General features: G+C 37.8%; 1 protein-coding gene across 3 annotated transcripts in view; it reads right to left on the reverse strand.

The window, feature by feature from the left end:
- Positions 1–27,410, reverse strand: part of ACVR1C (activin A receptor type 1C) — a 73,640-nt gene that overhangs the window by 11,165 nt on the left and 35,065 nt on the right. For 2 of the 3 annotated variants that reach the window (XM_045187460.3, XM_045187459.2), the window contains exons 3-6: positions 10,924–11,163; positions 6,211–6,441; positions 2,741–2,908; positions 1,246–1,402 (exon numbers count right to left, since the gene is read on the reverse strand). In XM_045187460.3, the coding sequence (XP_045043395.2) occupies positions 1,246–1,402; positions 2,741–2,908; positions 6,211–6,441; positions 10,924–11,163 (796 nt within the window). The remainder of the gene's footprint in view (positions 1–1,245; positions 1,403–2,740; positions 2,909–6,210; positions 6,442–10,923; positions 11,164–27,410) is intronic. The other variant, XM_045187461.2, reaches the window with a different exon arrangement.

Raw genomic sequence — 27,410 nt, forward strand, 5'->3', positions numbered from 1 at the left:
CCCTAAGGTGGGAACAGTCAGATAAGGCAAGTCAAAGCTTGCTTTTTATAAGGAAAAGAAGAGAGGTCCCTTTGGGCTGCCCAGTCTGAATGAACTGTCCTGAAGTGTTTCCGGGGTCTTATTAAAGTCTCCAAGGAAGCAAGTGAAGGGACTCAGAGGGACTGGCCTCGATTCTCAAATATGGCTTGGAGGCCAGCTGTGCCAGTTTAGAAATTCTCTACCCTCAAGGGCCTTTAACAACTCCAGCAAATGTTTTGGTTGTTTCTCATTTCAAGGTCAAGAAATCTGGAATTCTGCCAAAGTGGTACAGAGCCTGAAATACAAATGAAAGGAAATGGAAGCACATTGGCCCTACGGCCACAGGCCGGCCATAACAAGAAAACATCAGACATCCCATTACCAACAGACCTGTCCTGGCGTGTGTGGTATACTCGGTTTATGTCAGGCTTGCTCCCACCTGTCAGAGGGTCGGTTCCCTGAAAGTGGGAACTGTGTCCAAACTCTTTATCCTAGCACACGCCAATTTGGGAGACTTAAGGATAAATACAACTATAGGTGAATTCATAAGTTGTTACATAATATTTTCAAATATTCAGAGAACACAATTAGAGCATATATATCTGTCAATATAGTGGGCTAGAGTGGTGAGGGACTATTAATAATATATATGTCATTATTATGTATATATGTTATAACATATCTATATATGTATATATGCTCTATACATATACATATATACATACATATGTATGTATGCTCTATTGTGTTCTCTGAATATATGTACATATATACATATATAAAATTAATAGTCCCTCACCTCTCTAGTCCACTATATTGATTCTGTACCCATTGTTTAGAACCTGAGCACCTAGAACTAGCCGTGAGTTTCAGGTCATTTATTGGGTGTAAAGGCTGTGGAGGATGTACACTGCTGACCTTTTCTCCTCCTCTCTGTAGGAAATGTATTCTCAGCATGTGGCACACTAAAAGCAACACACCACCACCTTATTCACCGATCCTCACCATTGGCCAAATTTTACGTTCTCTGTGACCAAAGTGTCAACTCTCCTTGCTCTATAACCACTGTGTCACTAATTTCCCAGTGTCCAGAGAAGACTGTTTGTCCTCTTGGGCCTAGTGATTTCCCATTTGAACCCACCACCCCCGTCCCCACACACGCCCCAGGCACTCATGTTCACAGGGTGGTCATAAGTCTTACTGTGCTACCAAAGTGAGTTACCTCACCTTTTGGTTCCCACTTTAGGATTCTGAGGTATGTCAATAGTGTTCAGTACTGAATCGTGCTTCACAGCCAGTCCTAAGTCTGCTATGGCACAAGTTTCACATTTTTTCACTAAGATATTCTTTGATTTTATATCTCGATGAGCAATGGCAGGTTTACCTGTGAAGTATAAGGAAAGCATATTCACTTTCTTCCTTACTGAAGAGGGAATCTCCCCAAAAGGATTTTGTAGACTTGGCTCAAAGGTTACCTAAAAGAGGATTTCTCTGAGCACCCATTCCTTACCCCAGTCATTCTCCATGAGAGTATCCCATTTTGCCTCCTTTATAGCTCTTATGACTATCGAAATTGTCTTGGTTTTTCATATGCATGTTTAATTACTTATCTCTCCCAGCTAGTCTATCAGCTGCATCGGGGCAGAGGCTGTGTCTTAGTCCTCAGCATGCCTCCAATGCTTACATCACTAGGTAGCATTTAGTAGTCACTAATATATGTTTGCTGAATGAATGGGGAAAGAATTAGCATTACTATGTCCACATAAAAACAGAAAATATTCTCTTATAAAACAAGTTTCAAACTTCTACTACCTAGATCAGCTGTTGTCAGATGTGACCCTAAAATCCCTGGGGGTCCTTGAGACTGTTTTCCAAATACATATCTGTGTGATGTCTCCTTTTCTTCATATACTTCAACCGAAACAATATATTAGAACAGACTGAATGAAGAACAGCTATGAAAATCCAGACATTAAAGAGATTTGCAAAAAAATGCAAAACAAAACCATAACTTTTACTAGACTGGTTTTTGTATTACAAAGAAATTATTTAAATTTTAAAAAATTGTTAATGTTACTATTTAATTGGTTAAATAATTATTGTTGCTTTAAGTAAATATATATATTTTTTTATTCTTGATTTTAGTTCTAATAGAGTAAATACTAATAGACATAATTCACATACACAAAATCTCTTGGGAGTTTTCAATAATTTTTAAGGGATTAAAAGGACCATGAATCCAAATTTGAGAACCACTACCGTGCCTAAGCTAATGGCTTTCCAGAGCCAATTCCCTGTTAACTTAATAAATAGAAACGACAATGAGTATCATTTGGCCTTCAAGTACATAATATGCAAATATTTTTTTCAAGATCACATTACCCTTTCCAATTATTTTAATTATCAAAGGTAAGCATTTAAACTATTTGTATTTTCTGAATATAAAGCACTTGCCACCAAAGCAAGATCTCCCAGGTGTACATGTTAAATGGCAAAGATGGAGGCGCCGGGAATAAAAACATTATTACGGATGATACACAAAATGACCCAGATGCAGATGAGAGTCAGTGCTATGATGACAAAATCTTCAGCTTTATAAAGTACCTTGAGTGGTTCTTTACATTTGTTCTTTGTCATGAAGTAAAATGCAACTAAAGGCTGAAATACAACTTAGTGTTTCTATCTTCATATTGAAGGGGAAAAGTAGAAAGAAAATGCGTACCTTGAGTACCGACAATCTCCATGTGAAGGTGGGCCAGACCACTAGCTATCGAAAGTGCCAGTTTGATCATCCCAGCCACTGTCACTATGTTTCTATTCAAATAGTCATACAAGGAGCCCTGCTCGTGGTATTCCAAGACAAGCCAAAGTTGGGTCCAAGTTCCGTTATCTAACAGGAAAAGAAATTTGTTGCTATAAATATATGTTGAGAAAGAAGCCAAAGGTTTTTAATAAATGTTGGTGTTTACAGTAAATCTGTATTGTTAACAAAGCAAAGTTAATTCCTTCATGGAAAATGCTTACAGTTCGAGTTAGTAAAGTAAAAATTCTCAAGGAGTTTCTGAAGATGTTGATGTATTACAACCTGTCACACGTACCCGCCATAGCTATAGGAAGCAGCCAGGCAGAGATTCTAACTGAGCGACTCTTTCGTATTCCCTCCATACCAATGCTTTGCTGGTAATGGCAACCACATTACAGGAGAAACTACTGGGAGATGCACTGAGGCTCAGTGTTGTGTTATAAATTACTCTTGAGATTTTAAGAAAGACTGTACCAATAAAAAACAGTAATACAACAATTTACACAATGTGTTCTTACTGTTCTAGGAGCATGTTATTCATCTTTCAAATGTGAAATTGATGATTTTCTCCAAAAGCTTCTACTAAGAGCCAAACACAATAACTAGACATTTTCAAATAATTCACCCCATTTAACCAAATGCTAATTGAGCTTATAAAAGATTTTTATAAGCAGAAGAGAAGTTAGCCTAAAACTTCTCTAGCTCTTAGAGTCCCCGCAGTTGCTTTAGTTTTCAGGGTAAAGTGCCTACAATAGACCTGGGCAGTCCCGACCAGTTCTGATGCTCAGAGAAATGAAACTGTAATATTTGCTAAGGCATGTTTCAACACAGTGTTTTATGTACAAGAGCTCCTCATTATCCAAAGCTTTAATTTCCAAATCCAGTGGTGATAAAATTTCCTAGTAATGAAAAAATCAACACAACATGATAAAGTTCACTAATAAACTGACCTCATATAAAACTAACCCTTACTCACACCTCTCTCTCAGCCTAACACCAGTGGCTATCTTTGCCTTCTCACATCAACGTCCCTGTCAGACAGTTGACTAAATAGTGAAACCGTAAGTGTTACAAAAGATACAAAAATGCATGATGATGAAAGTGATGTTAGAGACATTTGGAATCAGGCACAATGCCACTGACAAGTAAGCCATGGACAGAGGTAGACCAGTAACTGAAGAAGAGAAAATCAAGAATGATCTTTCTGGTGCATATTATTTTATAATCCAATAAACATCATGATTAAATTATTCCATCAAGATGATCCATATAACTACAGGTATTACTGCCTTTACCACATTGTTAATTAATCTAACCCAGGGGTGTCAAACTCATTTTCACAGGGGGCCTCATCAGCCTCGCAGTTGCTTTCAAAGGGTCAAATGTAATTTCAACTCCTTAACAGTTAAGGAGCAGTGACATTTATACAGTCCTAAAATTATTTCAGCCCTTTCAAGGCAACTGCAAGGCTGATGTGGCCCCCAGTGAAAATGAGTTTGACACCCCTGAAACCAGTAGGTAGTTTAGGAAACATTAGGAAGGAAAAGAAGTTAACAGTTTAACAAGAAATGTTTCATTTTCAACAGGCTGTATATATTTTGAAGGAATTTGAAAAGAATCTTTTTTAAAGCTCATCTTGGCTTTACTCAGTTTCTCTCTAGCAAATCAGATAAGACAAATTATCAGCAAATGAAATCATGACTAAAATGTACAATAACTAAGCTTCTCTTTTGATGAGTTTTTTCACGATCCCAATTATATTAGATAAAAATAATCATAGATTTTTAATTTTCATAGGTATTGGTGAATGTCAGATATCCAGAGATAGTTTGTTTTTTAGATAAAGGTTACAAGCTCTACCTCCCAAAGTTCTTCATGCATTACTGATTGGAATTTTGAAAAAAAATTGACTGGAGATTTGCTCACCTTTGTTCCCTGTTTCCCTGTAAAAAAACTATCACACAGTTAAATGAGTAAAAGCTATGCAAAAAGAGAAACAAGAGCATGCGTAATCCACAAAGTTTACATCCAGTCCCTGATTATTCAGGTACTTTATGAATATTATTTAAATACCAGAAAGTTGATGCTCTGTCTTGTTCCACAAAACTGATAAAGTAAAAACTGTTTGGAGCTGTTAATATTAAATCTCAAGATATAAATCATACTCAGAGTACATTCATAGAAAATTTCACTGAAATTGTCAGGCTTGCTACCATTCCCATAACGTTCACAGAAAGCTTGAGACCTGGAGTTTAAGCCTGTTGTGCAGATGAAAAAGTATAGTCCTAGCAAAGGTGAATATTCAGCTAGCATTCACTGATATATTTGTACCAATGATAAAACTACTGAAATATTTCGGTCTTGATTAGTTATGAGCTGCTATTAAAAACTCCCAGTGTCAGGGTTCTTAGGGTATAATTCCAGCAGTGGAATTGCCAGGTCAAAAGGAAGTTCCATCTTTAGTTTTTTGAGAAAATTCCATGCTGTTTTCCACAGCGGCTGCACCAGTCTGTATTCCCACCCACAGTGCACTGGGGTTCCCTTTTCTCCACATCCTCTCCAACACTTGTTTGTTGATTTGTTTATGATGGCCATTCTGACTGGTGTGAAGTGGTATCTCATTTTGGTTTTAATTTTCATCTCTCTGATGGCTAGTGATGCTGAGCATCTTTTCAAATGTCTCTGAGCCTTCTGTACGTCTTCCTTGGAGAAGTATCTGTTCTTGCCCATTTTTTAATTGGGTTGTTTGTCTTCCTGGAGTGGAGTCATGTGAGTTCTTTATATATTTTGGAGATCAAACCCTTGTCTGAGGTGTCATTGGCAAAAAAGGACACATGGACAGAACCAAAGGTGGGTAGAATCAAGGGTGGGAAGTGGGTATGGCTGGGGTGGGGGGGACGAATGGTAGGGGAAAAATGGAGACAACTGTACTTGAACAAGATAAATAATGTGAAAAAAGAAAAAGAAAACTCCCAGTGTCATTCCTTTGACTTGGACACCCAAAGCAACCCCCCACCCAACACACACACACACACACCCCCAAGATGCCTCCAGATCTCTTCATGACCGACCAACTAAAGGGTGAAGCCCAGCATGGCAGGATTCTCCCAGGACTCTGTTTCAGTTGAAGCTTCTGATCTGTTTGGGCGGTTCACCAGTCATCAGATATGTCAAATAGCAACCTGGCTATAGTGTCCTCAGGGTCTCATATCACAGGTTTGCTCTGCTTTATTGTATGGTTATGCACTTTTATCTGTCAAGAAGAGGAAAGGAGTTTTCTTCCCTCAATAAAGAAATTTATGTAGATGTTACTAAAACAAAAATGATTTATTCTCATCTGATAACAGACATAACATTTTATTTGTTGAAACCAATGAGATTGAAAATACCTTTGTTGTCAGCAGCAATGAAACCAAGGATGTTTTCGTGTCTCAGCATAACCGTCTGATAAATTTCTGCCTCGCGAAACCAAGATCTTTCATCTCTGGAGGAGAATATTTTCACAGCCACATCTTCCCCACACCATCTTCCATGCCATACCTCACCAAATCTACCTTTTCCTACTATTTCCTGAAGTACAATCGTCCTGGCAATTGTTCTTTGAACCAACAGAGGTAAACCTAACCAAAGAAAAGATGGAATTGATGATTAAGAACAAGAAGTGCCAGAAAACAACTGTTGGGATGACCATTAGTTTCACATAAAAAAGCAAACTTTTAAACATTTTAATAATTTTACTGACTTTGAAGAAATAAGAATCTTCATACCAAACTTTAAATGTCAAAGCATGCTGTAAAAAAATTCCAAATTCTTAATATGAACTTCTCAAACCACAGATAAAAATTTCTTGAACACAGCCTGCTGCCGCTGGCATCTGATTTTAAGAATTGCTGCCCATCTCCCTGATTGTGCACCAAAGCCAGTCAGGTGACTGAGTACACAAATGTAATAAAAAATGCTGTTAGCCTTTAAAATAAAGCGTATGCTTCCTAGTACAACTGAAAATTTAGAAGAATTCTTTGAGTTGGTTTTTTTTGTAAACACCAAAAAAATTAAATTAAAATTGGAAAGTGAAGAATCACATTCAACAAGCAAGTGAGATAATCACGTTATACTAAAAGCAAGGTACCATCATAGAAAATATCAAATAGATATTTTCTGTGGAGTAAAAAAACTCAAAGAGTACATGTAAAATATTAGATTCTTTGAATCAATAACTCTACCTTTATAATTCTATCCTAAAGATTTGATGCAAATGCAAACCAAATTATGTCAAAATATTTAATGTATTACTATTTACAAGAAAGATAAGGAAAAGTGTTGACAATAGAAAATTGTTAAATATAGTGCAGAGATTAAGAGCACAAATAAGAAAATGCCAGGTTCAAATTTCAGCTTGTCATTGGTAACTAACCATGGGCAAGTTTTTGAACTTCTCTGAGCTTTAGCTTCCCTGCCTGAAAAACAGGAGATAATGACATTACCTGTCTCACAGGGACACCATGAGAATTAACAAGCATGTTAAGCATGTGGCACAGTATCTAGCATATCACATACTCAGTAATGGTTAGTCCTTAATATTATGGCGTAGGTCAAATTATTTAGAGCCAGTGGTAATGAGGCTTCTTATGAAGAGGCATTGCTCAGGGATATGGGAAATACTTTTGCTATGTTACATAAAAAAGCACACCTAAATAAGTGTACTTAGCTATTAAACCTATGCACAGGAAAAAGACTTGAGAGGGAAATATGCTGAATGCTATTTCTATTTAGTGGAATTGAGGTGAATTGTGATAGGCTTCTTTCTAATTTTGTACATTTTCTTAATTTCTACAGTGAGTATTTATGACTCATAATTATAGGAAAATAGTTAAAGAGGTTCCAGTATAATGTATTCTGGAAAGTCCTGTTTAGTTGTTGCCATTGCCCTCGATAGCTGGGAAACCCTCGGAGCAACGACGGTGTGAGCTCCTGTGGGACTCGCCCCTGCTCCCGATGTGAGCCGTGGTTTACTCACATGTTCTCATCATCCTGAGAAGCACCCACCATGACTAAAGATGCACAGACCACAAGTTTGCCATTATGGGTCTCAACCATTAGTCACAAAGCCCCACAGCCAGAAAGTTCTTCTGAGAGCATTGTGTTCAAATTTATCATTTTAGGGAAGAGAAAATTGGGGGCTTGCAGTCATCGTGGACTGGCCCAGGAATAAACTGCTAGTGGGAGGCAGACTCACAATTAAAACAGTGGTTTCAGTCCAAACTCTTGCTCCCTCACCATTTAATGGATATGATGCATTACTCCCCTGTTGGGAAGATTTTTAGCAGCAAACTATTTGCGCTATTTTTGTAGGCTACAGTCAATTTCACCACTTGACCACATATAATAAAAGTGCTCACAATTATTAGGCCAAATCACAACTCCAATCTCCCTCTTCCTTTCCCCAGCTTGCACACACACACATACACACGCACACCACCAACAGCAACCACTGCCAACAACAATGCAACAATACTTGGCCGGAGAACCAGAGAAGCCAATGTTTGCAAACTGCAAATTGATCAAGCACATGATCAATGCCATGGACCAGGGACAAAGAAAGACATTACCTAAGGTACTCAGCATAGCAATCAAGGGGAGAGAGTAAAACTCAATGAAAGTTGTCTCAGTATCTTTAAAGTAACCACCCAAAATAATCGAATTCTTTTGATACACATTTAGAGATTTCATTTGAAGATTCATGAACATTGCTTTTCCTCATAGGTTCATTTTATACTTTCTCATAGGGGCTGTAGGAGCTGATGCCTGTCTGATGGAAAGGCACCTTTCACAATGTCACCATCCATCAGAAGTGTTGTATCGTGAGAGAAAAGCAGCAACCTATCCAGTCTCTCAGCAGCCACCTGAGACACAGTCCACTCAAAGACAGCCCAGGAAAACACCAGTCCATTTTCTTCTTTTGCAGGCATTACATGTCTTTGAAATTTGTCCCTGACCAGGTCAAGGATAAGCTTCACAATTTTTGTTTCTCGACATTCAACAGAGTCACCTCTCGTTTAAGGTCACTGGCCAATTAAGAGAAGCAGAGGGAAGCCGAACTGCCCGATGCCCTCCCTGGGGGCGAGCATTTGTGACAGAAGCCTGAGTGCAGATGGAGCCATCTCTGGTTATCGGAGGCAGTGCTGCCATCACTGAGCCCAGGACAAGGTCGCTGCCAAGCATATGCAGCTAACATAGGGAAAAAGGGCCTAAAACTCTTTCAGATTGCTCATGAAAGAAGTCATCCATACATGGGTACATTTACAGCTTTCTTTTCAGGAGAGATCTTAGAATAATTGAAAGAAGGGAGTCCAGCAGCCAGTAAATCCAGAGTTGGATTTAAAGATGCACAAAAACGGGAAAAAGTTAACGTTAATTTTTTATTGTATGCCCTGGCTCATGACTACTTTCTTAAACTAAATATACAGTCTCCTGTTATTAAATCTCTATTACATGTACTTGAAAGGAAAATCCTTGGTCATATTGAACATATTCAAAGAGTTGCTCGAAAATACACACTTTAGCCTAATATTTCAGATGAACTGAAATGTCTTGGTGGTAATTAAGTAGCTGGTTATTTAATTACTTGAACCACAAAAAGAAATTATTTCAGGTTTCAAGGAACTTGGCACAAATCAGAACTCTCTGCACACACATTCTGTGCCTGGAATGTCGCCAATGGTCCAAAAATTAGGGCACAGTGGGCTTCAAAATGTAATGCTCAAGGAAGGAAGGAATGGACTGAATCTGAACAAGTTTGACTTTTAAAGAAAGAATGCCATCTTTCTATTCAATAATTTAATTTTGACTTTAGTTTTATAAACTTTGCAGTTTGGAGACATTTTTCCAATACTCCTTCGCTGAAGATACACCACCAAATAGATGCAGTGAGGGTACAAACAGTGAGATTTGGGTTAGGGAGAGAGCAGGCGACCTTGGCCGCAGAAGCAGCAAACTAGCTGGGCTGTCTGGGTGACATGATTAGGCCTCTTTTTTCTGGTCTCCTTGGTGAGTCCACAGTTGCATCATGTTAAATATGAATGCTCATATAGATGCTAATGCCCCTCTGTTGTCTGCCCCTGTCAATTGTGCCTGCCTGCATGCTCCTACAGGCCACGGGGAGCTCCTTAAAATCTGTTTGGGATAATCATCCTTAGTGATCCTTCCAAAGCAAGGGGGGGATGCGAGGGTGTCTGAAGTGGCTCACCTAGGCTCGCCCTAATTCACATTTCTGTAACACCACACGCCGACAGGATTTCTGGAAGTATACCTGAGAGCAGGGAACCTGCTGCCATTTTAGGGAGTTTGTTATTACAGGGGAAACTCCGCTCCATCACCAGAAACCCCAAAAGCCCTCAGATGCTTTGTGCCATGAGAAAGGCTCATTTAGGCCACAACACAGCCTGGTTCTGGAGTTGCTTCACCAGGGGTTCTGGAGCTCCGTTAAAGAGGAAGGAAATTATCACACAACCCTTGCAGCAAAAGCCAGCCCAGGAACGCCAGGCTGTTCCCTTTCATCTTTTGTTTCTATGCTTTAAGAACATATTCTTGACTTTGATTTCAGGCCAGGCCTCTGGTAACTCCACCCACACATCCCAAGGGTGCCTACAGATTCTGAAGACCTTCATAACCACAAGCAAAGGTGCTCTTTGTATAACTGAATTCTCTTCCCCAGAACTCAACTCCTTTAATACAGTAACTCCTTTGTGCCCATGAAACAGTATCAGAAAAGCAACAATAATTATTGCTAATCATAATGGAGGAGAGGAGAGAGCAGAGAAACTCTTCCTTGCTTTAGAAATAAATTCTGAGGGAGTGTCAGAATGAGAATCTGAATACCTAAAGGCACAAAAGCCAATTGAAAGGACTTAATTCTGCAGGCCATGATGGTTTTTTCTCTTCATCAAATCCTACAGCAAGCTTCTATACCAGAACTCACCTTGTAGCACAAGCATTTTACATGATGGAATTCATAACATTGGGGCTCTTTCTGTTAGAAAAAATATTTTTATTTATTTTGAAATAAGAGCTTCCTCACTGGGAAATAAACCATGGGCACATACCAGATCCGGATCCAGAGGCGGTCACGTCGTAAATCAGATCTTTCAGAGTTTTCCCAGCATTTACCAGATTGCATTCAGAAAGGGCCTCCTCCACGTTCTGCCTCTTTTTCTTCCTGCGCGTGCACTGTCTGCCTTGGCACGCCCAAATGGTCAGCGCTGCCGCGACGGACAGGAGGCAGACTGGCACGGTAATGACAACGGTCAGCTCCACGGGTCCGAGTTTTGGGGCATTTGGTGATGCTGCAGTTAAAAAAAAAAAACACAAGACCCTAAATCAATGCATGTAAAACATTTTAGAGATTGGAGATGCAGTCACCAAAATTTCACACCTACAGTGTGCAGTAAACAGTGTCCACTTACATTAGTTGGCAAGGACTCTCTGTGTTGTAAGCAGAGATGGAGAAAGGGCGCCGAGGTTAGGCTCCAGCTAGGAGTGGTTATGCCAGGTGCCAATGGAGACAGAAGTAGGACCACAGAAAGCACTCACACAGGAGACCCTTTTTTTTTTTATTGTTATTCAATTACAGTTGTATGCCTTTTCTCCCCATCCCTCCACCCCACCCCAGCCAAACCCCCCTCCCTCCCCCACCTCCACCCTCCCCCTTGATTTGGTCCATGTGTCCTTTATAGTAGTTCCTGTAATTCCCTATCCTCACTGTCCCCTCCCCACTCCCCCCTGCCCATTGTTAGATTGTTCTTAACTTCAATGTCTCTAGTTATACTTTGTTTGCTTTTTTCTTTTGTTGATTAGGTTCCAGTTAAAGGTGAGATCATATGGTATTTGTCCCTCACCGCCTGGCTTATTTCACTTAGCATAATGCTCTCCAGTTCCATCCATGCTGTTGCAAAGAATATAAGCTCCTTCTTTCTCTCTGCTGCATAGAATTCCATTGTGTAAATATACCATAGTTTTTGGATCCACTCGTTTGCTGATGGGCACTTCGGTTGCTTCCAGTGCTTGGCTATTGTAAATTGTGCTGCTATGAACATTGGGGTGCACAGGTTCTTTTGGATTGGTGTTTCAGGGTTCTTAGGGTATAATCCCAGCAGCAGAATTGCTGGGTCAAAGGGCAGTTCCATTTTTAGTTTTGTGAGGAAATTCCATACTGTTTTCCACAGTGGCCTCACCAGTCTGCATTCCCACCAACAGTGCACTAGGGTTCCCTTTTCTCCGCATCCTCTCCAACATTTGTTTGTGGATTTGTTTATGTTGGCCACTCTGACTTGTGTGAGATGGTACCTCATTGTGGTTTTAATTTGCATCTCCCTGATGGCTAGTGATGCTGAGCATCTTTTCATATGTCTCTGGGCCCTCTGTATGTCTTCCTTGGAGAAGTGTCTGTTCAAGTCCTTTGCCCATTTTTTAATTGGGTTGTTTGTCTTCCTGGAGTGGAGTCATGTGAGTTCTTTATATATTTTGGAGATCAAACCCTTATCTGAGGTATCATTAGCAAATATGTTTTCCCATATTGTTGGTTCTCTTTGTTATTTGGTGCCGTTTTCTTTAGCCCTGCAGAAGCTTTTTATTTTGATGAGGTCCCATTTGTTTATTCTTTCCTTTATGTCCCTTGCTTTAGGGGATGTGTCTGTGAGGATGTTGCTGCGTGGAATGTCTGAGATCTTCCTGCCAATGTTTTCCTCGAGGACTTTTATGGTGTTACGACTTATATTTAAGTCTTTTATCCATCTTGAGTTTATTTTCGTGTATGGCGTAAGTTGGTGATCGAGTTTCATTTTTTTGCACGTAGCTGTCCAGATCTCCCAACACCATCTGTTGAAGAGGCTGTTTTTGCTCCATTTTATGCTCCTGCTTCCTTTGTCAAATATTAATTGACCGTAAAGACTTGAGTTTATTTCTGGGCTCCCTGTTCTGTTCCATTAGTCTATGTGCCTGTTTTTATGCCAGTACCAGGCTGTTTTGATTACAGTGGCCTTGTAATACAGTTTGATATCAGGTATTGTGATCCCTCCTGCTTTGTTCTTCTTTCTCAAAATTGCTGCAGCTATTCGGGGTCGTCTATGGTTCCATATAAATTTCTGAAATGTTTGTTCTATATCTGTGAAATATGTCATGGGTACTCTAATAGGGATTGCATTGAATCCATAAATTGCTTTGGGTAGTATGGCCACTTTGATGATGTTAATTCTTCCAATCCATGAACATGGTACATGCTTCCATTTGTTTGTGTCTTCTTTCATTTCTTTCTTCAGTGTTGTATAGTTTTCTGAGTACAGGTCTTTTACCTCCTTGGTTAGGTTGATTCCTAGGTACTTTATTTTTCTTGTTGCTATATCAAATGGGATTTTTTTCCTGATTTCTGTTTCTGCAGTTTCGTTGTTGGTATACAGGAATGCCTTTGATTTCTGAGTATTGACTTTGTATCCAGCTGTTTTGCCAAATTCATTTATTAGGTCAAGTAGTTTTTTGGTGGAGTCTATAGGATTTTCCATGTACACTATCATGTCATCTGCAAACAGTGACAGTTTCATTTCCTCCTTTCCAATTTGGATGCCTTTTATTGCTTTTTCTTGTCTGGTTGCTGTGGCTAGGACTTCCAATACTATGTTGAATAGGAGTGGTGAGAGAGGGCATCCTTGTCTTGTTCCTGATCTTAGTGGGAAAGCTCTAAGTTTTTGTCTATTGAGTATGATGTTGGCTGTAGGTCTCTCATATATGGTCTTTATGATGTTGAGGAATGCTCCCTTTATTCCCACTTTGCTGAATGTTTTTATCAGAAATGGGTACTGTATCTTTTCACATGCTTTTTCCACATCTATTGATATGATCATGTGATTTTTGTCTTTGCTGTTGTTGATGTGATGTATTATGTTTATTGATTGGCAAATATTGTACCATCCTTGCATCCCTGGGGTGAATCCCACTTGGAGGAGACCCTTCTTAATACCTCCAAGCATTTGGCATATTTCTGCTATTTTCTCCCCATTTTTCAGCAGTCCATCCTTAGAGCACATTTATTCATTCATGCTACAAATAATTACTGAGTTTTACAGTATGTGGCCACCATTCCACATGTGCAAATACAGTGGTAAGGGAGACCAAATCCTTGCTCATGTGACACTTATGTTCTCACATGCCCAGCAAGAGGAGATAAGTGCTGTGAAGAAAAAAGGAAGCAGAAGAAAGAGACAGAGTGAGGGGGGTGCTACTTTAGATAATGTGCTCAAAAAGGCCACACTGGGAGGTACCAAGGAGCAACAACCGAAGGCTTCTCAGCAAAGCCTGCTCTGGCAGAGGGAGAGCGAATGTAAGGTGCCCCGAGAAAGAGCTCTACTGGTGTGTTCAGGACAACCGAGGCCTAGAGTGCAGGAAACAAGGAGAAACAGGGAAGGAAATGGGGTCAGGGAAGTAGAAAAGAGAAAGATCATGTGGGGTCTTGCAGGCTAAAAGGACTGTGAATTTTATTCTAAATGGAAGCTGTTGCAGGATTTTGAGCAGCAAATGAAACACGATCCAACTCATATTCTCTGTGGCTGCTGCGTGAAGGCACTGGGGCACAACAGTGAAAGCGAAGAGACAGATTAGAAACCTAATGAAATAATGCTGGCAGGAAATGATGGTCTTGGCTGACAACCTTATCTAAAATAGTCCTTGCTTCTCATTCCTCATTCATTCTCTATACCCTTTTCCTGTTTTATTTTAATTCCTGGATCTTATCACCACCTGGCACATTATATAGTCATTTATCTATTATTTGATTTTCTCCAAAGAACATATGCTTGGTGAGAGGAGGAGATTAGCCTGCTTTGCTCCCCAGCTATACCCCATGTTTACAGTGGTAGATGGTCAATACAGAGATCCCGAATAGCAGAATCATTTAAAGTTTTACTAGCTTTGTGGTTCCTAAATAAAGGATATGATTTTTGGTTTTAGAAAAATAAATATGATAATTGAAACCAAATAACATAAGGATATAATTAAATTTGCCACTCTAATTTTAAAACACATAGAGCCAAATTTTTTAAAGTTCATCCTACATTAAAGAAATCTTTTTAATTTAGAAAAAAACAGTAATGCATGAAAAATCTATGACATCAGATATTTCCTGTGTTTTTCAAAAAAGTTATTTTGACTCTTGAAATAAGCACATAGTTCCTTTTTCACTTACTACAGACAGCCTTGCCTCGGCATCAATGTAATTTTATCCCCAGGTCCTACCATCAGGCCTGCTGATTTCTGTTTTCAATAATCCTTGGGGTGTATTGGATAGAATATGGACGCAGAATGCTGGGGTCTTAACCTAATTCTAGGTTCTCAACCATCAAGGAAAAGAAGAAAAATGCAGGCTCTGGAGAGAGAGAGAGAGAAGCAGGTTATATGTGGCTATTGTGCCTTGGGCAAACTGTACCCTCCCTCACCCCACCCCCTGCAGAGAGTTAGACAGCAACAGCTTAACATCTGCACCTCAGAGTCTAGACAAATTACCCTGCCAGTGGACCTTGTGAGTTAGCTGCCCCTCGGACTTCCTTCTTTGTGATTGACAATCACACAGTTATATCAAATGTACTAACATTTGACTTGCAGTTTCAACCAGAAGATATGAATATAATTTGAAAACAAATATTATTTAATTCTAAAGGAAAAAAATAATCAAATTCCTCAAAATTGTGTTCATGGAAGTTTCACTCTAGCCCTAAAAACTGTCAACTATCTACAACCAATGAGTAAAAGATTTAAAGTGAACTTTGGAAACAAACATAATCTGTGTTCTTCCACCTTGCCCAGTGAATGTTGGCAGATCACCGACTTGCCTTCTCCTGGGTGTATCAGGCTGCCTCTGCAGTCATTAGAAGTGGAGCAGGTGCGTGTGAGGAGAGCTTGGCCTTGAGTGTTTTTATTACAAGGTGTAAAAGAGTTCTCTAACTTGACGTGGCTTTAGAATCATTAACCATGCTACTTGCAACTCCTGGAGTTTGCTTATAAAAGAGTTTTATAATCCATTTCACATTGATCTTTTAACTTTACATTTCAAGTTGTATATATATTTTTATGAGCTCACAAAGGTATTCTAAGAAAGCCACAGGATACACTTAATCACTTGCAATTCATATAAACATCTATTTAAACATTTTATTTTGATATATGTTATTAGAAACTATCAGTATAAACATTGCGGTTAAAAAACTGATTGATTCCTTCATTTTGGTAAAGCTCTTTTAAGCAAAGCTCAGATCATCACCATGGCAACCAATAAGGAGGCAAAAGGTCAGCAACCCTGAAAATAGAGTAATCTCCATAAAAGTGCACTGCTCTAGTATAGCTCCCGCTCTCAGGGATGTTGATCACGGATGGGTAATGTTTCTTCTTTAGTGAATAAATTTACTGATACAAGTTAGTAAGGAAAAAAAAAGATTACTCAGCTGGAAAAGGTTAGCAACACCATCCAGAAAGAGCTCCTTAAACACTGAGCAATTTTTAAAGCAAACATCTGTAAAACTATCTTCCAAACCAAATGTTGAGTGTAATCTCCATAGGAGATAAGTGAAGAAAAACTGTAGTCTACACCGCATCAGCCATGGTAGAAGGAGACAGTTGTGCAGTTAAGAAGACATTTTTAAAAGTTACCTCTGGTGAGCATATTAATTTTTCTAACAGGTTTTACATTTTTGATAAGAGAATTCATTATTTGATCGTTCGCAATTTTTGAGATTGTCAGGGAAGATGCGTGGGAGGATATGTTAATCCCAAAAGTGAGGTCTGGGAAGTGCTGCTTTGCTAATTCAAGTTACCTCACTCCCTAGTAAATTAAATAGAAGAGGGTGGGGAACAAAAGAGAGAAAAATACTAGTGTGGATGGGTGAGAGCCTAGCTCACAAATATGTCCCCTATGTAAGTTCCACATGCACCAAACCGAGACAATGCAAGGGAAGAAAGTAGTAACAAATGAATATTTGGGTTTGTGCAAAACAGAATGACACACGAAGCAATGAGAAATCTCCCAAATCTCCATGGTGGACGTTTGATAAACTGCCATTTCTAAGCATCCTTAAATATGGGTACCATTGTTTCAAACATTTACTTGATGGTAATAAGAAGACATTTCTAATCGGTTTCTTGTTGTTTTCCCAAATTGGTTCAAAGACTGTTTCCAGACAGGCTGGTTTGTATAACGTTGCACTGAGGACAGCTCTCTAGAGGGGATGCCAGAGAAGTGGGGCACAGTCCACATCCTTGCAGAATTTAAACTCTACTCAGGAATACGTGATCCATCTAGGGAACAATTCCAGAGCAACTTTGCATGTGAAAATATGGAGGAAACTTTATGTAAGATCAAGGGAGGTGGAAGAAAAGGAAAATCATCATGAACAGTTCCATTTGTGATGAATTAGTCTAATATTAAAAAATAGACATGTAACTGACATGTGTGAAGTACACACATGTGAAGCGAAATGGGTCAAAGGAGCTAAGTCACAAACACTGGTTTTCTTTATCTAACATCCGCATGTAAGCCTGTACTCACTGATGGTAGGCAGCCCCTCCACACCCTGACCCTGTCCCAGCCGCCTATTGCTTCACAGTCAGCCTTACAAACGTCGTCAGGAATAATCCAGACAGAAGTTAATTTGGTTAGATCCCTCCAACACGCTCCACCGGTAAGGAGCGGCAAACGGTCTCCCTTTTTTTCAGAGTGAGAATAATCATGTCAAACAGGTTGTTTTTGGTCCACATGGACCTTAAATACTGAAGAATGTCAAAATATTTTCTAATCTAGGGATTCAACTGAGCCATGACAGTGATAAAAATAACATGAGAGTGATTTCTGCCTTTTGACAGTATCAGATGAACTATTGATGGGCCGCTCCATTGTTCGGTGCTCAATCGGTAAGTGGCTGTCAGCATCCGCTGCCTTCATCTGTCCCGATTTCATGAGCGCACAGCAAACAGGGAGCAGCAAACATTAAAAAGGGTTTCCTAGACAGTCCTTGTGGCTGGTTTTCTGGGAGTGAGGAACACTGAGAAGCTTCCAATCTTTTTCTGTCCTCTAGCCTCTGAATTTAAGTATAGTAATATTTTTATATTTTAAGGAAACAGAAATGTTGGATTGAAGAAGATGGTCTTCAGCACAAGGGGTATGAAGTACTTTGACTCAAGCTGAAGTGAGATTAATATGACATAGGAAAGAGAATTTAAATGGGCTCTACCGTTTCCTCTGAATTTCTGGGTGTGGACCCAGAGATTAGTTTCTTAATCTGTCATCAAAACACATATCCTCTGTGAAAACATTAGGTAGTAATTCCTCAAGGAATATTTTAGTTTTTCCTTAAGCCAAACTTCCACGTGGGAAAAGTGAAACTTCCTTTGAAGCCGCGACCACATCTCCTGTTTCCCCAGCTCACATTAGAGAGCCTTGTTCAGAGAAGACACTTAAAAATCTTGATAACAAAAGAAAACTTACACTTTTCTGTCCTAAATAAAGTCCATGCTGATATAATTTCTCCCGCAGGCAACACATTCACACAGGGCGACTTGCTCACTTAGAACAGATCGACGCGAGGGAATCGTATTTTGACCCAGCTCAACATCCTGTATGTGATAATCACGCAAAAAGATAATTGAATAAACAGGCAACGGTATCTACAGATGTGAGAGAGTAAGAGCTTACGTAATGTAAAACCCTCGGTTTAGAATTGGTTATAAATTTTACTTTCAATTTCCCACTACGTCCTTGTGAACAAAATTTCATAATTGAAATCAGTGTACTTGTTTCTTAAGACAAGAAATCCTCCCTATCTTCCTACATTAAACTTGTAAAGCACCAGTTCGACTTCTTTGAATGCTTGTATTTCATGTCACTTTCCAATATATAAAATTCACAGCATCTTTCATTTTATGGGGGAAAAAACCCATCTGGCACACCTGTCAGGTGCGCAGTGAATTCTCAGAGAATGAGCTATAAATGGGTTTGTTCGTGTGATGGCAGAACAATGCCACAAGGGGTCCCATGAGCATTTCTCAGCACGCAGATGTCACCTTGCACTGACTAGATCAATGAATTTATGTTTAAAATAGAAAACCATAAAAGTTAAGAGACAACCACGAATTTTTTTAAAGAAATAAAAATAAAGAGGCTTTAACCCCCCAAAAGAATATTACTATCTAAATCTTCGATATTTATCACATGCTTTAAAATCATTAATTTTCGATAAATCCAATTCTAATGTTTTGGCAGTTTACCTTCCTGCAGTTTGGTTTATGTGGAAATCTGACTGAGACATGTGCCTAATTAACATGCATTGCTCACCTACTCTAACTAATACAAATAATCAATTTTCTTCTTTTCTTTATTTACACAACTGAGAACAGAACATGAAGGTGGAAATTGTACTGAGGTTAATAAGTACCTACGTTTTAATGTTGCACGTGTTTTCTTTACTGAAACTAATTATGTGAATTAGTCAAAAATATAATAGCATTATTAAAATAGCATTTTGAAATCTAGGAGGAAAGATCAGAAATTATTACTACACTTACCCTTTCAAGCAGTGTATGTTTTGGTAGCAAAATGGGAACAAAGATGCCGGGAACTTGAATGGTTTTGTTGAATAGTCTATTTCCATATGAAGGGTAATAATTAGTGCAAGCATTAACTAAATAGCAATTCCCATCGAAATTAACCCTATAAGTAATCAGCTTCCCTAGCTCAGGTGTCCTGACCTTATCCTGGGTGGATTTTCATAGACACGTGGAGAGTACCCTTGTGTCTATGGGGCATCACTGCTACTTCTCTGAGCACGTCTCTGATGTCACCTAGAACCACCAGAAATCATTTAGGTTACAAACCAAAATGCAATCCAGCCATAAAAGAAGCAAGCAACAAAATGTGATTCCTTCACATAGGAGAAGGCATGTGTTTTCATAATAAGGAAGAAAAGTCAGGTAGAAAATTGTATTAAACAGAATAGCCCAACTATACCAAAGTAGAAAATATACCAAACTATTACAGTGAGAACTCTAGGCCAATGTATACAAGCTCAATACATATTGATTGAATGAATGAATGAATGAATGAGTGAGTGAATGAATGAAGTCCCACGCCCAATAAGGAGGAGTTGGTCACTTCAGCTTCGGCCAACTGGCAAGAAGGGAAAGACATTAAGGATACCAAATCTGACTTTCCATAACAAGCCACATGTCAGGATTTTCATATTAAGACTCTTAATCTTTAACATTAAAAAATTCACTTTTATTTTTCAGAAACTGTGTAGATCAAACAAAACTTGTCTGCCACCCAGATACCATAAGTAGATAAAACTTTGGATAACCTGTTTTGCTGTTTCTGTGTTCACTAGAATTGGGTTTAGTTACAAATAACAGAGGAAACAAAATAGAAGTTTTCTTTTCCCGTTCATGCAAAAGGAATAGGAAGATGGGTAGTCCATTGTCAGCAGTGCAGCTCCCTGAAGCGTTCAGTCAGTCTCCTTGCATCTCCCTTGGGGCCATCCCTGAAGTGTAGCCATTATCCCCATGGTCCCAGGCAACTGCTGAAACTCCACCCTTTACTTCCAGGCAGTTGTGGTGGCGGATGGCATAACAAAGGGCCAGTTCTGTTTTTGGGTTTGTTTTTTTTTTCAGTTACAGTTGTCTGCATTTTATCCCCACCCCTCCCCCCCACCCCAGCCAAACCCACCTCCCTCCCCTGCCCCCACCCTCCCCCTTGGTTTTGTCCATGTGTCCTTTATAGTAGTTCCTGAAAACCCTTCTCCCCACTATCCCTTTCCCCCTCCCCTCTGTCTATTGTTAGATTGTTCTTAATGTCAATGTCTCTGGTTGTATTTTGTTTGCTATTTTCTTTTGTTGATTATGTTCCAGTTAAAGGTTGTGTTTTAATGAGTGTTCTCAGAAGTTCTCCAAAATGCTGTCCTGTATCCCAGCCAGAACTCAATCATATAGCCACACTTACCTGTGTGCGTAGCTGAAAATATTGTCTGTTAGGTGGGCAGCCATACAACCAGCTAAAAGTCCAGGTTCTGCTACTAAGTGGGTATTGGGAGAAACTGGATGTCTTTGAAATGTTTACTTATAGTCATAGTAGACTTTGATCCATCCATTAGAAAAAGAACATATGGACAACAAAACAAGTCAGTATACGAATTTGTAAGAAAAGGGTTAAATAACATCCTTAGCCTCAGAGCTCTCCAATACCAACTTCAGATGTTACTAGAATGCATAACTTCCATAAATTTATTATACTCAGAAATTACTTTAAAATGATATTGTGTTCTTCTTTTGTTGTGAAACATAATAAATAGGCAACAAAGTACATAAAACATGTATATAGGTTGAGTATAGAAATACAGTAATTATATATTCCCAATTTCCCAGCCCCTTCCCCTCCCCAGGATAACCATGATCCTGATTTAGAGACTATTCATTTTCTCAACCTTGTGCTTCTAGTTCCCAGAACCCCTTTTCGTATGTGGTTCCAGGTTGAAGTTGGGATATTTTCATATGTGTTCATGAGTGAGAATAGCTTATTATTTCTTTTTTCATACTGTCTTTGCTGGTTTTCATATCAAGGTTATGCATAAAATAAATTAAGAAGTGCTTCCTCTTTGTCTATGTTTTAGATGAATTTTAACAAAAATTATCTGTTCCTGTAAGTTTAGCAGAATTTTTTGGTACAGCTTCTTGGGTTTTAAAATTTTCATTATGGATATATATCTTTACTACCATTTTAAAAACTACTCATTCAACTTCTTAAATGTCATAAGGCTATTCAAGTTTTGTAAATTATAATTCCCTAAAAAATTAGGTGGTTATTATCATGTTTGTTCAACCTTACATATCCTTACTAATTTTTTAAATCTTCTCATATCAATTATCAACACAATGGCATATTAAAATCTCATTTTGAGACTGTGGACTTCTCTATTTCTCCTTATAGTTCTGTAAATAATTTTCTTATTTTTGAGATATATACTTAAGCACATAGAAATTTAAATTAATTAAGAATCCCTGGTAAATTTAAACTTTAATGATTACAAAGTGACCCCTTTTTACTCTTTTTTTGACATTGAAGTTTATTTTGTCTTCTCTTAATATAAATAAATCGACATTTTTTGTTTAATGCATGCATGGTACATCTTTTCCATCACAATAATTTCAACATTTCTATACACTTTCATTTTAGATATATTAAAAATTATATTGGATTATCCCTATGATAATCTTTGGTTTTTAACTGAAATGCTTTGTCTATTTATTTTAAATTATTTACATTCAAGTATTATTGACATACTTAGATAATTTATGTTACACCTGTTATATGTGCTTCCTTTTCTCTCCTCTCTCTCTCTCTTTTAACTTTTGTTGGATTTTTTAAAATTATTCCACTTTTACCTATTTTGGATTAGAGGGAGCATATTCGTAGTCTCTTCTTTCAGGATAAGCCTGGAAATGACAGTGAGTACATTTAAAGCATAAAGCTGAACAGTATCTGTACCCTCCTCCTAGACACAACAAGGCTCCTAGAAAATTTTAACTCATTTAACCTCATCCTGACATACATAATATGTTATTTTTATGTGGAATGACCATTTTATCATGTTTTTAAAATTCCCACAACACACTGTTGTAGTAGACAAATGTTCTTTAGAATTAGTCACGTAATTATCACTTTCTTTGTTCTTCATTTCTCTTTGCATGTAACAACTTTGGTATTAGTTTCTTTCTGCCTGAAGTATATCCTTTAGAATTCTCTGTATGAAGGATTCTGATAATGTCAAAATCACCTATTTCTGTTACTTTGAAAATGTCTTGTCCTTTACCTCATTCTTTAAAGACATTTTTTGCTGGGTATAAAATTCTGATTACCAGTTATTTTATTATAGAATATTGAAGATATAAATCCAGTTTTTCTCTTTTTACTTTTTGCTATTAAAACAATCTCAGTTCTTTTGTAACCCCTTTGAATTTTATTTACCTTTTTGTCTGTCAACTTTTAGCATTTCCCTCTGTCCTTGGTGTTCTGTAATCTTACTAGGCTATGTCAAGGTTTGGATCTCTTTTTATTTATCCTCTTCATACTCACTACATTTCTTGAATTTATAAATTTGAGTTGATTAATTCTGGAAATGTCTGAGCTATTATCTCTGAAGCTACTACTTTTGCCCAATTTTTTCTCATCTCTCCTTGTGGACTACTATGTAAAGGAACAGGTTAAACCTTCTAATTTATCCTAGCTTTCCTCTATTTATCATTCTCTCTTCCATATTTTCCATTATGTATTCTCCATATACTGCATACATAATTTCCTTCTGACCTGTATTCAGATCCCTAATTCTTTCTTCAGTTGTTGTTATACCAATTGTTAAACCTATCCATTCAGTTTTAAATTTTTGCTACTGTATTTTTAATTTTAAAAAGTTTTTCCTGTTGTTATTTAAATATGCTAGGTTACTTTTTTTACAATTTCTTATTTTCTAAAAATATTTCCAAACTCACCTTTTGGGATTTTATTTTTAACCAGAAGAGTAATTGATCTTTAATTACTGTCTGATAATTCTAATATATGAAAGCTCTGTGACCTTTTCTGCTGTGTGCTCTATTTTGCTGGCTCATGCTCATGCGGATTTACACCCCTGCATTCTCGGGGTGCTTATTCTTCACTATGTACTGTTCGTGCCCTTGCAAAGTGTTTACTGTGTCTTTTGAGGCCTAGTACTAACATGCCTTCCTCTAGATCAGCAACTTTCTTTTCTTTTTAACCATTTTTTAATTTTTCAATTATAGTCGACATACATTATTTTATTCGTTTCAAGTATACACCCCAGTGATTAGACATTGCATAACTTACTAAATGATCATCTCTATAAATCTCACACCCATCTGACACCGTACCTGGTTATCAGAATATTATTGACTATATTCCTTATGCTATATTTTACATCCCCAGGTCTATTCTGTAATAACAAATTTGTCCTTCTTAATCCTTCACCTTTTCACCCATCCCTTCAACTCCCCTTCTGTTCAGCCAGATTTCAGGGGGTTCTGAATGATGATTGTGCTGTAGTTTAGTTGGAATTTTGATACAGTTGCGGGAGGAGGCCAGTACTGCATTTACCTACACTGCCTTCTTGACTCTGCTCGGCGATTTTCAACCAGCGTGGTGCAAGAGGCACACTGGTGTGCTGCAAGAACCTTTAAAGCATGTAATACCTGATTATTTAGTCAGGGGCACTGACCTCTTTACCCTGAGACTGGCAAAGTAAAAAAATGGTGACAGCCAACACAAAGCTGTCTGGTTTGAATGACTCAAAATTATAGCTATTTTTATAGTCAACTCAGCAAAAAATATATTTTTTGGTGTGCCGCAGAAATTTACTGGTTACTTTATGTGTGACATGAGATGAAAAAGCTTGAAAATCACTGCTCTAGAGAGTTTGCATTTTCTTCTGGCATGCAGCTGCACAACTAATAGTCTGGGACTACGTTAAAGGAAGTATTTTTTTCCTCTGGCAAATCTCTGTACCAATCAGCCAATGGGAGCTCAAGGCTAAAATCTGTATGATGTCCAGGCTATGTTCACAGCTTCTCAGAAATAAGGTGGTTTTGGGGTTTTTTTTCATGTTGTTGTCTTTTTTATCTTTTTCTCTTGCTTTCTCTGTCTCACTCTCTCTCACCATCGCCTTTCTCTTTCTTTTCCTGTGATGCTTAATAATAAGCCCAAACCTCCAGAAGATGGGCTTATATCTGGTTTAAACTTGCAATAAGGAAAAAGGCCCTTGATATCTTTGCTAAACATGGGGGATGTCTAATAGAAATTTGAATAAACCATATTTGTTAACTTCTGTCTTCCTTGAACCTTGAGATACATAATAACAAAACTGAACATTTTCCTTCTTAAAAAAAGAAGATACCCATAAGAAAAAAAGGATCAGATAAAATTATCAGAAAGCTAGATAATAATGTCTTCAATAAGAAGGATGTTTACTGATTCACAAAATAAGAAATCTGGAAGTAGGTTAGCAACTTTTCTGAGTCTCTTTGTTAACAAATCATAGAACCAACCTTACACATAGTTACCATTTTTCCAGTTATATATGCTGCAAGTATTTTTATCCCATATTTAATTTATCTTTGGTTTTATTTGTTATCTTTTATTATTCATTTTTATTTTAGTTTTCATATAGTCAATTATATTTGTCTTTTCCTTTTATAGCAGTTGGATTTCCTGCCTTATTTAAGAACAGTCTTCACACTATAAAGTCACAAAAATCTTTTTTTTCTAAATTTTCCTCTGACATTTAAATTGTTTTGCATTTCACAATTAGATAGTTAATTGAGCTGTAATTTATTTTTGTATATGTTATGACACTGTTGTACAGCCCTGTCTTCTTCCAGATGGATAGATAATTATGCCAGCATCATTTCAAAAATAAGCTGTCCTGGAATTTCCATTTCTGCCAAGTTACACTTAAATGTCCACAGATGCCCTTCTTGGTATAGCACAAACAAAAATGCTGAATAAAATATACATGAAAAACTTTTTTTCTATTACATGATTAAGCTGGTGAGAAAATGAAAGAATTGTTCAGCAGGCAAAAATAATGTGCAAATTGAGAGAGGTGCTTGAGCGCTAGGGCTGCCATTTACCCTGGAGGTATCAGCCAGTTCTTGGTGGTTACGTGTTTAGTTTACCAGACTGTACAACAAGATTAGGAGATAAAACTTGGTTCCTGAAATAGTGAAAGGTCAGATTCCAGATTCTGGTATAAACGAAGCAACTATGAATGGCATTACACTGAGAAAAAAACAAAACAGATCACGGTGTGTGCGGAGACAGACAGTGTATGCATCCATCTCTTTGTCTCGACCTTGATATTCAGTACAGAAAAAAATCTTGTCAAGAGTTCCTTATCACAAGTGTGTACCAGTACAGGCAGGCTTAGAGCCAGAATTCATGCTATATGTCAGCAAAACAAAAACAAAAACAACCCCAAAAAACAAACCCACACATTCAATCAAAACATCACCCCTAGATATCCGACAGGTGCTAATGTAAATCTTCTCTAGAGGAACACATCTGAAATACAGGTTTCAAAATTTCCTCCAGATACAGTTCCCGGAAACATGACCCCATAATCAAAAATCACAAAACCACACAAGAAAAGCAGCCACCAAGAACATGAATCAGCAGAAACAACAGCAGCAGCAGATTCAAACTCACAGAAGCTATAGATATTGAAATTATCAGTGATTTAAATATGAGAAAAAAGTTTAAGAGGCATGAAGAATAGATACAGAAGGCTCGCTTTATGCAAAATCGGTGAAGAAATTGTGAGAACTAAGGAGAACTTGTTAGAATGCTCAGAGACAGAACCTATCATAGAAACACACACCCAAAACATCTTACTATGCAAATGAAGCTTTTTCACTTGTTATTTGTGTACCCTACCTGGTGCCCCCCCACACTTTGCAAGTATACATTATTTGTGTAAATAAGTGTTTTATTTTTGGAAAGGAAATATTCTTGAAGAGTTAAGAATACATCATTTACTTTTGGAGGTCAAGTTTTCCCACCAACGGGACTTCTTTCCTAACTTCAGGGGAAGCTGTGAGTGGACGATCTACCTGAGTTACTGTATGTGAATGATGCCCGTGAGTACTAGAGCAAAGGTTGCTGGAGTCAGAGCAAGAAAAGTAGCATCAGACAGGTGGGCAGATATTTCTGGAATTGAAGGAGCTAGTCCTCTCTGGTCTCACAATAAACAGGAGGAAATGAGACAGGTTACACTACGTAAAGTATGCATGCTTCTCTTAATTAACTGATTTGCATAGTCCATATTTAATTTTCCAACATTCAATACTCTACTTGCTTTGTAAAACTAATATCATATTTGTTGTTAGGACCAGTCAAATAAATGGCTGTTTCTGGAAATGGTCATTGCTTTCCACGTTTTACATAGAAAAAAACCCAGTAAATATTTGTGATAACAGTTGAACTTGGAAGGTCACTCCAGTGGCATCAAAGATAATGACTTCAGTAAGTTTCAGGGGGGGATCCAGTTGTTATATTCTGGTCAAACTTTAAAATTATACTTCTATCAAAAAATTATTAACTTCTACAAATTAAACCTACATGCTAGTGACTGAGTTTAATATGATCTAAACCAATATTGCTTACAAAGCTCTGAGTTAATTAGACTTTAATCCAATCTCGTATTAAAAGTGAATGGGTAAGAATGTTTTTTAAAAGGTTGTTAAAAAGAAAAACACTTGAAATTAAAATAGTAACTAGATTCTTAATAGATTTTTTACTATAAAATTAAAATAATAAATGTGCTTGTTCCATTTAAAATCACCACATTTTAAAAATCAACTAAAATGATGTTTCTTAAACTGTAAACATAACCTATTAGTGGGGTCTGAACCAACATTTTTACTGAATGAAAGAGTATACAGTGCCTCACTTTTAAGGGTAAGAATATTTTGTAAGATTCTTGTTTCAGTTGTGTGTGAATGCAAG

The sequence above is a fragment of the Desmodus rotundus genome, chromosome 2 (assembly GCF_022682495.2).
Source record: "Desmodus rotundus isolate HL8 chromosome 2, HLdesRot8A.1, whole genome shotgun sequence".
Lineage (NCBI taxonomy): Eukaryota > Metazoa > Chordata > Mammalia > Chiroptera > Phyllostomidae > Desmodus > Desmodus rotundus.